Raw genomic sequence first — 11,791 nt, forward strand, 5'->3', positions numbered from 1 at the left:
AATAATAGAATTAATAATTAACAATTTTGCCAAGTAGTTCAGTATGAAAAAAACCCTTATCGGTAAGACCATTTATCATCATAAATATAAGGGATTAGCAATTGAGTTGCTTCTCCAACATACTGAAAATTTAGAAATAGCAGTCAAAGAACTACTGATTCCAAACTACAAATTTTTCTCTAAAACGGATGGCGATATTTATGGCACACATAGAACAAAAAACCGGAGGGAAAGCACAAACAAAACAAGCCTTTAGTTAATTGGGTACGAATCGTTTCATGGTTAAGTGAATGAAAATTTCACTATTCCAATCTTCAGCCCAAATATTCTGATAGGCACCTTGAGCAATTGTCTTCTTTTATAGCCTCAGGCCAATCAAAACCTTAAGTGGATTTGGAAGACAGAAACTGAAACAAACCTCTGTGTGTATGTGTGTGTGAGTGTGTGCGCGCACATGTGCGTATGTGCGTGTCCATCAGTGCTTGACAAGCAGTGTTGGTGTGTTTACATCCCTATAACTTTGCAGTTCAGCAACAGAGACCAATAGAATAAGTACCAAGCTTTAAAAAATATTGCTGGGTGTCAATCGATTTCAGCTAAAATTCTTTAAGGCAGTGCCCCAGCATGGTCGTAGTCTAAAAACTGAGACAAGTAAAAGAATAAAAGAATACGTGTGCACACACACACACACACAGACAGAATAAGATTTCAGATTCTAGGTACAAAGAAAGCTGATGACTTCCACTGACGGAAAGTTACAAACTTGTAAGAGACGTATATAATTCATTGAATCATCAGAGTACAGACTGAAGAATGAAAAGCAAAGTTAACTCTAGCAGGATTTGAATTTAATACAAAGACAAAACAAAACTATTTTTGCCACTGTTAAAATTCAAATTCAAAAGGAATTTAAATAAGAAAAAAAGTGGTTAGGAAAATGTACATCTGGAAGGAAAGAAGAAATCACCAGAATTCCAATGAAAGGTGGGACATGGTTAATGAATAAAAAGACAACAGACAAATCCATTGGAAAAGAAATGGCATCAAATTGGTTAAGATGTCAAGTACTTTTACCTAATACAACTTTCATATAATTAAGTTATTAAATCAAATGATTTTTACCAAAATCGAGAACTAAAACGGTTTTTTAATATACCTTCATATGCTCTCTTTTCACTCTGTAACTTATGTAAAATTGAAGGATTGCATAGCTAATTCATCACCCATCTATCTATAGTTTTCTTACTCATTTTTCACATCCAGCCCTTTCTTCCTCTTCCATCGTACCATGTTTTTCATTTTAATAAGACTGAGGAAAACTTCTAGTTGCTTCTTGACAGAAAGTGATGGGAAAGAATTTGCAATATGATCAGCTGACAGATATGCAATCAGCATAATTCCACACATCAATGATCTGTAGATATTGTACCACTGCACAGATGGTGGTTATGTTTTCTTTCATATCTGGTTTGAAAGTTCTGTAGATCTTATCTCAAAGTAGCATCCTGCTACCTCCAGAAGGATCTGTCCGGAACAAGTCATTGCCCAATATTACACATTTGAAAAGAAAGGCATATTTAAATGAATGAACTCTAGTACTAGACTGGAATTCATTTTATCAACACCAGAAAGATAAAATCAAAGTTGACATCAACAGGTTTTGAACTCAGAATGTAAAGTGACTGCAACAATGTTGTATAATGCTTTTATGACTGTAATCCAAATAACAACTCAAATGTGTAACATTTGGCGATGACTTGTTCTGGACTGTTATTCCTAGAGGTAGCAGGATGCTACTACTTTGAGATAAGGTCTGCAAAACTTTCAAACCAAATATGAAAGAAAACATAACCACCATCTGTGCAATGGTACAATATCAACAGTTCAATGATTTGTGGAATTAGGTTGATTGCATATCTGTCAACTGATCATATTGCAAATTCTTTCCGACCAAGACCAGAAGTTTAGAGGCTGAGGATCAGCCAATTATACTGACCTCGCCATCTGGCTGATACCTATTTTATTAATCCTGGAAGAATTTAAGGCAAAGCAGATCTTGACAGGATTTGAACTCAGACTTTAAACAGCCAGAACAAATATCATAAGGTATTTTTTCCAATACTCTGATTCCTAACATAAGCATGAAACCACAAATTTAGGATGAGGTGCTAACACTTGATTGATATTGTATGTCAAGTTCCCTAAATGGGATCTGAATTTAGATAGAGAGGGACATAACTAAATACTGCATGGCATTTTACCCAACATTCCACTAACTGCTAAACAGGAAAAAACCATTTAAGTATGTTAAATATTTAGCTCAGTGAAAAGGGTGAAGACATGGAAGGAGAAAAGAGAACGAAAAGCAAGATGATCCCAAGAGATAAACATAGATATATAAGAAAAACAACCTCACCCACTTCTGCCCATACTCTACCATCACTGTGCCTAACCACTCCCCACTTTAAATAAAATAATCAAAAAAGAAAGAAAATGATTTCCTAAGAAAAGAGATTAATGAAATCTAAGAAAAATATAAGAAAATAACATCACAGTCGTCAGCAATTAGATGGTAGCACTTGTATATAATGAAGAGGCTGACTCAAAAGGGAAACAGTACCATCTGCTAGAGAAAGGAATTGTATTTCATTACACATCAGTTACTAACTGTTTATCATTTCCTTCTTATTCAGAGTTAGCTTCCTCTTCATCAGCTAATGGCTTAAAATGGCTCACAGATCAAACATACAAGGAATACATTTCCTTTAGCAGATTCTTTTGTTCTAAACTAACAGGCCAGTTCACCACCCCCTCCAACTACCAACTACACCTGTTCACTCTCTTATTTTTTCTTTGAACTATTTACTTTTCTTACATATGCTTTTCAAATTTTCAAAAAAAAATTAACTCTTATGGTACCAACCAACCTGAGAATACTCTTGCTTTTATGATACAAATTTCATGTTTAATGTTTTCTAAATAAAAATGCTCCATCGAAATTCCATACTAATTCATGTTCCAAACAACAGATTATTAGTGACAAAGTTATTTTCCTAAATTCTTCATTATTTTCAAAATAACTGAAACAAAAGCAATCTAATTTGACAGAAATGTGGTAACGAAAGGGTTAAGAGAAATCATTTCAATCCATTTCTATAACCTGCATTGTCTTCATTATGCCATTTAAAAAATACATATTTTCTACCACAAGTATTCTTTCATTCTTTTACTTGTTTCAGTCATTTGACTGCAGCCATGTTGGGGCACCACCTTTAGTCAAACAAATCAACCCCAGGCATCAACTAAATCATTGCTGCCATAAATCATTTCCAAAATTACCCTAAGACCACAAATTCACTGGCACTTTGGGAATTCTTCCAGCCACCATTTTAATAGTTGCTTCTCATTTAGGCACAAAGCCAGTAATTTTAATTCAAGAGGTGGGGATCAGTTAATACCATTGACTCTAGTATTTGACTAACACTTCATTTTATCAACCCCACAGAAACGAAAGACAAAGATGACCTAGGCAATATTTGAATTCAGAATATAGGGCAAGGCAACTAAATAGCACAAGTCATTTTTGTCTTACACTAACAATTCTACCAATCTGATGCCTAGGCACAATGCATGCAATTTTGAGGAGAGGGATTAATCGATTATATTGATTGTGCTGGTGCCACAAAAAACTCACTCAGTCCAATTTGTGGAGTGGTGGATGTTAAGAAGGGCATCCAGCTGTAAAAACCATGCCAAAACAGACAATGAAGAATTCTGCATAGGCAGCTTCTATTAAACCATCCAACCCATTCCAGCATGGGAAGTTGACATTAAATGATGATGATGATCAACCCCAGTACTTTATTTAACAATAATAATAATCCTTTCTACTTTAGACACAAGACCTTGAATTTGGGAGAGGGCTGTAGTTCATTACATCTGGTGTTGATAAAATAGTAAACGGAAAATAGTAAATGTCCCTGTTCCTGAGTTGTAGACACAATCTGTCAACTGGCTTAACACCACTACCTGGTCAATGAGCACTTTAGATGAACACACTGTAACAAATATTCAGGCTAGGTCACTGATCTGAGGTTAACTTTGTACTTCCACCCACTCCACCAGAATAGTCTAAATGATGTATTACAAACTTATTCATCCCATACCAGTACACAAGAAAAATGTGTGTTTTCCATAATGATGAAAATGATTGGCAGCAAACACCCCCCACCTCCACCCCACAGCAATGATGACAACAGGTTATTCAACCTGCTTCAAGTAACAGCCAAAGCTCCTTCAAACCAAACTCTACTCCTAAACTCTTTAGCAATAAGCTTACTCTGTCCAATGTAATGCTTATTTATTCACATTGTCTTGAATTAATCACTCATTATCTTATAACTTTAAGACTTGGATGTGATTGTTTATCTTATGATATTGTAGCATTCAAATTCTATCAAATGATAGAATGACAGAATGATAGAATTATTTTATGATATTGTAGCATTCAAACTCTATCAAATGGAATATTTATTTATTCACATTAGTTTGAATTAATCATGCATTATCTTGTAACTGAGATTTTGATGATGTGACTGTTTATTTTTTAAATGGCTTTGTAGGGTACATGTGAAAGGCCTGATCTGAACAATGTGTACATAAAACAGGCAAAATATTAGGGCCTGATATGGTCAGTTTAAATACTAAAGAGTTATGATATAGTTTTAGAAAGCCACTCTTCAAAAGATGGCATGATCATAGTTGCAGTTCCTTTTATCATAAGTTTACTCAATGAAGGTTAACTCAGAGCTAAATAATAATCAATAACATCTCTCTCACACACACACACACACACACACACACACACACAGTGATTGGTTCATGTACTAATAAAAGAGCCTCTACTTATTCATTTGACTTGTTAGAAATATTCCAAAGTCTCCCTCAAATCACATAATACCTCAAAACAAGAACACATTCGATGATTTTGTCCTTAGAGTTTCTCTAAAATTCATAGAATGAATTTTATCATGGATATACTTGATCAGGGCTGATTTGAGGCTAAACAACAACAACAGTAATAACTAAAGTTATGATAATGTGGTGGTAATGATGATGATTATGCTGATGGAGGTAGTGATGATAATGGTGGGGCTTACTAGTCATAGATTACAGCAGTCTGTAAAATTTCCTCCAGAGCAATGCAAAACATATTTTCCATTATCAAATGTAAATTGAATGATTAATTGGAAAACATTATTATAAAGGTAAGTTGTTGTTTAGTCCTATATCAGCCTTTATAAAGCAGACTTATGATCAAAGATATTTCAGACATGGCTTCTTTTCTGCATTGTCCAATGTGTCTTCTTTTTTAAACAGAGTAGGGCAATGGTTCTCAATCTTTGACTTGGTGGGATACACAAGATCAAATAAAGAAATTAATAGTTCACCGTGCATCGAAATTCTTTAAAAGAAAATCGTGTATTTATAGGTGCCGGCATGGATGTGTGGTAAGAAGTTTGCTTGCCAATCACATGGTTCCAGGTTTACTCTTACTGCATGGCAGTTTGGGTGAATATCTTCTACCATAGCCCCAACTATAAACTTGAGTAGATTTGGTAGATGGAAATTTAAAGTTCTCTCTCTCTCTCTTTCTGTGTGTGTGTGTGCATGTTCTTTTGGTGTGTGTGTGTGTGCATGTTCTTTTGTGTGTGTGTGCATGTTCTTTTGTGTGTGTGTGCATGTTCTTTTGTGTGTGTGTGCATGTTCTTTTGTGTGTGTGTGTGTGTAGCAAAGAACAAGTACCATTTAATGGTTTTAGTAAAATTATACAAAGAAAATATGCATTATACCATCCAGCATAAATAAAAGTCAACTTCCTTATATTTAAGCCATTATTTTTTTCTGCAAAAACCTATTCTGACATTAAATGAGTTAATTTCCGGTACAAATGTTTATGTATATGCTTTATGCCTTCAGCATTTTTTTTTTTTTTTTTTAATTCTGGAAACGATCTTTTGATGTAATTTATGCACCCACTAAAGTTTATTTCTATTTTTGCAAAAAAAAAAGTGCATAAATTACACGGGTTTTTAAGGTAATTAGGAAAGGAATTAGCCTAGATGAGATGCAGTTCCATTTTGTGCCAAAGAGAAACACTACTGATGCTCTCTTTCAGTAAGGTAACTTCAGAAGTATTTAGCCAAAAACAAACCACTGTACTTGACACTTGTCAACCTGGAAAAAGCCTTCAGCAGGATTCCTCCTTATCTGATCTGGTAGTAGCTATGAAAGTTAAGAGTAGACCAATAGCAGGTCAGGTGAGTCATCCATACTAGGTACAAAGGTGTTGTCAGTAAGATGAAAGTTAGCAATGAGTACAGCAATGAATTTAGTGAGCAGGTAGGTATCACTATTCATTCTCCACCTCTTTATCATAGACCTCCAGGCCATAACAGAAGAGCTTAAGACTGATGGTTCATAGGAGCTCCTCTAAGCTGATTATTTTGTTTATACTGCTGAATCTGTAGTAGAATTAGAAAAGAAATTCTAGGTGTGGAAGCAAAACCTGGAATCAAAGAGCTTTAAAGCAAACTTAGCAAAGACCTGAGTTCTAGTAAGCAGAAAAACAGACAGGACTCTACTTCTTTCAGGAAAATGACCCTGCTCAATATGCGGAAAAGGTGTTGGTAGAAAATTTAAATGGTGTGCCCAGTGCAAATTGGACACAAAAGAGATGCAGTAGACTCACAGGAAAGTTAACAGAGAAAGTAGACTTTGTGCATAGCATATGAGCAGGAGCAATGTACAATAAGAACATAAAAGAAATAAATTTTCTTAAATACCCAGAGTGATTAATGACAGAGGTAGTAGATAGTTTATGCTACTTAGGTCACCTAGTTAGCAGTGGACAGGACTGATCTGAAAGTATAGTCACTAGTAAAAAAAAAAACAGCTGGAGAAAGTTCTGAGAGCTACTACTTCTATTAGTAACAAAGGCCTCTTTCTCAGAGTGAGAAGCAGTTTCTGTGATACTTGGGTGCAAACAGCAATACTACATGATAGACAGAATACATCAATATTAATAAGAATTCAATAAGACAGAAATTAATATAAATACAATATATGAAGAACCTCCTCCAAACTGGTCTATTTGGTCCCCATGCACTCCATTCATTTGACATTATCCAAGCACCTAGTATTTCTTTATCAGAAGTTTTGTGTTTTTTATTTTCTTTCAATCAAGAACAGATACAATGAACCATTTCTTTCAAATGTGTTCTATTTATTTTCAATAAGTTCAGCGATCTGGTGATAAAAGTATCTATAGTTATTTTTCATAAATTGCAATTATCATTTTGAATTGTATTACATTACAATATTATGTATTTATTTATTGTTCACTCATTATTTTTCATTTATTTGGATTCTGTTTGAGTAGAAATTTGAATTTCAAAAGATAAGAGATGATCAGAGTTGAAAAACTTGAAAAAGAAAAACTGATTCTATAAAGTAGTTGGAATGCTTTCATTCATGAAAAAAAATCTCATTCCATAAAAAGACAAGATGGTTACAGTTGAAATGCTTTCTATCTATCTAATGTTTGATAAATTGATAAATTCTCTAATTCCTTGCTGACTTGATATGAAATTTGAATATTTTTTAGCACAAAGAAGAACAAAGTTAATCAGATGGCACTGTCAAAATTTCTATTTCAGATTGTAAAGTAAATACTAACGAATGATAAAAGAGATGCACACAGCTTTACATTTACTACATTTATCTGACACCTGTATATTAATACAGCATCTCAATGTTTAGGTAACTGGACTACTGGCTATCAATTTGTCAGGGCCCAAATCTATACACTATCATATCTGTATGTCTGATTTTACAAGACTATTAGATGGAATATCATTAATCACAGGTCTATTTGAACCTTGCACTAAAAACAATTCATGATCAAGTAACTTAAACCATGTGTTTATTTAACCACACTCCACTATTGTTATGCAAAAGTTATTATGAGGAAAATATCAAAAATCAGAGATATTCTCAGCAAGAAATTGTGTTAATCACACTAATCATCTATTCACCAATTCTAAAAAGTTGGTAAACCTAAAAAAGATGCACTATCACATCACAATGCAATCTGACCCTCAAATAATATTACAGCTGCCTAACTATCACAGTTTTCAAGATACATGTGTAAGAATATATAAACATGTCTCTGTTCTTTCTGTTTCTTCAAGGACCATGGATGCTAAATTAGGCTATTTTTCAGGGTTGCAGGCTACTATTTTATTTTTAGTTTTGGGATTTGCTACTTTAAAATTCACTTTTGAATATCCTGAAATTATCAACTAAGTCAACAATCTTTTATAAATATTTAAAAAAATATTGACAACATTTTCATTTTGGGATACTTTCTACCACAATATGCTACAATTTGAATATTTTATGCTACATTTTTAATATTTTGTGCTACATTTTATTAAACTAGTCTGGCAATCCTGCAAGTGACCTGTTAGAGACTATCAGATAGTTTTCTGACAAGAAAAATTGAATATGGCCTAACAGACCAATAAACTCCTCGTAAAAATTAACTGTCACCATTAATTATAGCATTGCGTTATTTCGTATCTGTCGTACCTCTTTACAATGAGGCCAACTTCATTACTTTAAAGTTAATTCTTTGAAAATGCACACAACATACTACAAGCTATAATCTTCTCAATTAGTTGTCTACTATCATAAGGAATATGCTCTCCACAAAAGAAGGCAACAGAAAACAATTAAAATGTATAAAAAGAGTACATAACAAAATTGAGTTATTGCAATGTCATTTTTTCGTACCATTTAGTCAGGGAGAGAAATGCAATAACCATGGCCCTTTATGTTAACAAGGTCCCTGAGATTAGTGGGAGGATGGTATTTATTCTACCAGTTTCTTTTTAGCAGAACTATTTGTTAAACAGTGCTGAAAGAGATAGACACACATACAAACATATACAATGGGTTTCTGCATAGTTCCCATTGACCAAATTCCTTCATAAGGCATTAGTTGACTGGATGACACTGAAAGATAATTTCCCAAGGTGCCACACAATGGAACCAAACCCAGAACCAATGTGGTGTCAAAGCTAACTCTTTAACTACACAGCCATATCTCAAAAGTAAAGTTTAAATGAAACAATAAATAAAGCTTACCTCTCCTCGTGTAGATGGTGCAGCATCTGAATATTTTGATTCACAAATTACTTGATCAAGTCGTCTGATGGGTCCAGTTGGAACTCCAGGGAAAGACTGAGCACAGTTTTCAGCAAAGTAACGATAAACCTTCCATGTCTTACCAAAATCATATGACCTTTCCACCAACATTGCAGCAGGACGGAATGTTTTGAATCTCATAATCAAATGAGTGAATTGGAACTCTGCTTCCAAATCTAGCTGAATATAGACATCTTCCTTACCATTTTCAGCCTGCCACCATCGTCCTCTTTTACGCCGGCCAAATGAATACACTATGTTTTGTATCCGGTGATTAAGTGGTTGAGTTTGTTGATGTGGCGAAAAGGGCTGCCTTGAATCACAATTAAAACATTTTTTAACATCTTTTAAATGACTGACAATACAGTAATGTTCTCGTAGTTTAAGACCACAGGTTGATGATGCATAAAGATTCTTCTCTCGGCCTATAAGTAAATCACCTGTTGCAGGGTAGCAGCTTCCTTCCAAACATCGGGAATGTTTTTGCGCATACACACCTGAAATCAAAAATGCAGAAATATTCAATAACAGCAGATAAAGATAAAAACAACAAAGCAGCTATCTTCCTACCTCTTACTATTCCTAAAACACAATCAATTTATATTTCAGACAGTCACTTTATACATAATGAAAAACTTAGAGATATAATGCCTTGTTATTACTGCAAGATGATATGAAATGGAAATAGTTGCTGAAAGGGTAAATAGTCAATCCAATTGGAATACAGGGAAAGCAATCAAACAGATTAATGAATTTAAATATTCGGAAGAACAGGTGTGAGATGATTAAAAAAAAAAAGGAAGTAAAATGCAAGATTGCAACAGCTAGTGGTCTTAGAAAAATTAAACTGTTTCAGAAAATAAATAGATTACAATAATAGCAAAAATTTGGTTTTATGAGTAGTAATAATTTCAAGTGCACACTAAGTACAAACTATAGATGTTAGACACTGAAAGTGCAAAAATGATCATGGTGTTTAAAATGAAATGAAATATAAAGTGATGCAATACAGTCCATAAACAGAACATCAAACTAATATCATATAAGAGAAACATTCACATATGGTGTTATACAAGGAAAAGTTACTAATCTAATAATTATCACTAACATTTTACATCCATTTTCTATGCTAGTATGGGTTAGACAGGTCATTAAGACTGATGTCAGTTCCTATTTAGAGTTACTGGCTTTCTATATGGGTCAAAAGGCCACATTTGCTTCCTTGTTAATTTTCAGTTTCTATGGTTGAATACCTTTCCTGTCACCAGCCACTTAGCAGAGAGTACCAAGTGCAATTAATTATAGTACTAAGACTAGAGAAATAGACATGTCTTTGGCAACACTAAGGACCTTCTCAACTCCACACTATTTCCATTTGTTCATTAATCATTTTACTAAGTGTACTGGGAGCATTTTAATGCAGCACCAGCACTAATAGGGTTGTTTGTAACCTATAAAAAGAGTACTCAATACTGTATGATGTCTTTGTTCACTCAAGGCAACAAGAAAGGGAAGGGGAACTGGAGGAAGAGTGAAAACCCAAGATGAACCAGGCTTTTTTTTTTTTTTTTTTTTTGTATAATTTAAAGAAAACATAGCAATGTAATAATATGCCAGGAAAACATACAGAACTAATGTTATATAAGAAAACATAGGCTATGTAAGGAAAATGTAGAATCTAATGTTTCATAAGAGGAACTCAAGACAATCTAATGTTACATAAGGAAAACAGATTAATCTAAATAAAGACTAAACTGATTTTAAATGTAAAAACAATCAGAAATGAAAATATCTTAATTTACTTTGAAATAAAACATTTAAAAAGGGTATTTATTATTCAAGCAACATTTTTTTTTAATTTTCTTCCTAAGCATATCTAGTTATCATATAATTTAGAAAATTTGAGGAATAATTTTTTTAATAATCTATAAAAAAATTGGAATAAAAAAACATATTTGAAGAATTGAGGTCAAAAATTCTTCTCCTTTGAATCTCACAGATACACACACACAAGGACTTATCAATGTGTCTACAGTTGATATTTTAGACAGAAGTTTGAAATGAGAGTAAGGGATGAATAGAAATAAACAAACAAACAAACAAGAAGCAGAATGTGAGAATTTCATTTGGAAATCAAAACAGTTTAACTTTTACAGTTTACATAAAATTTGATTTCTTTACAGCTGATAAACATGTAGCCAAACTACCTAAAAAATATTGAGGTGACAACTTAGACTGATAGAAAACAGCTGTACACACATCAACTGAAGCAAAGAAATAAATAACGACAATAACTTGTTTGTCCCCCACTTTTTTCTTTTTTTATTTTATTTTTACATATGGTTTGTCTAATACATGCAAGAAAGCAAGCCAGTCATAGGTCTTTAGTAACATGGGAATGAATATTTCACATTCTGAATATTTAATACACTCTCTACTAAAAGCATTCTCCAAGCTAATGTAGATGTGATTATGTGATTTTTTTCCCAGAATGTACCTGCTTTTTTTTTTTTTTTTTTTT

General features: G+C 33.3%; 1 protein-coding gene across 1 annotated transcript in view; it reads right to left on the reverse strand.

The window, feature by feature from the left end:
• LOC106877208 (laminin subunit beta-1) overlaps positions 1-11,791 on the reverse strand; it is a 173,934-nt gene that overhangs the window by 94,620 nt on the left and 67,523 nt on the right. Inside the window, exon 3 of the mRNA XM_014926058.2 lies at positions 9,211-9,767. Coding sequence (XP_014781544.1) covers positions 9,211-9,767 — 557 coding nt within the window. The remainder of the gene's footprint in view (positions 1-9,210; positions 9,768-11,791) is intronic.

This window comes from Octopus bimaculoides, chromosome 6 (assembly GCF_001194135.2).
Source record: "Octopus bimaculoides isolate UCB-OBI-ISO-001 chromosome 6, ASM119413v2, whole genome shotgun sequence".
Taxonomy (NCBI): Eukaryota; Metazoa; Mollusca; class Cephalopoda; order Octopoda; family Octopodidae; genus Octopus; species Octopus bimaculoides.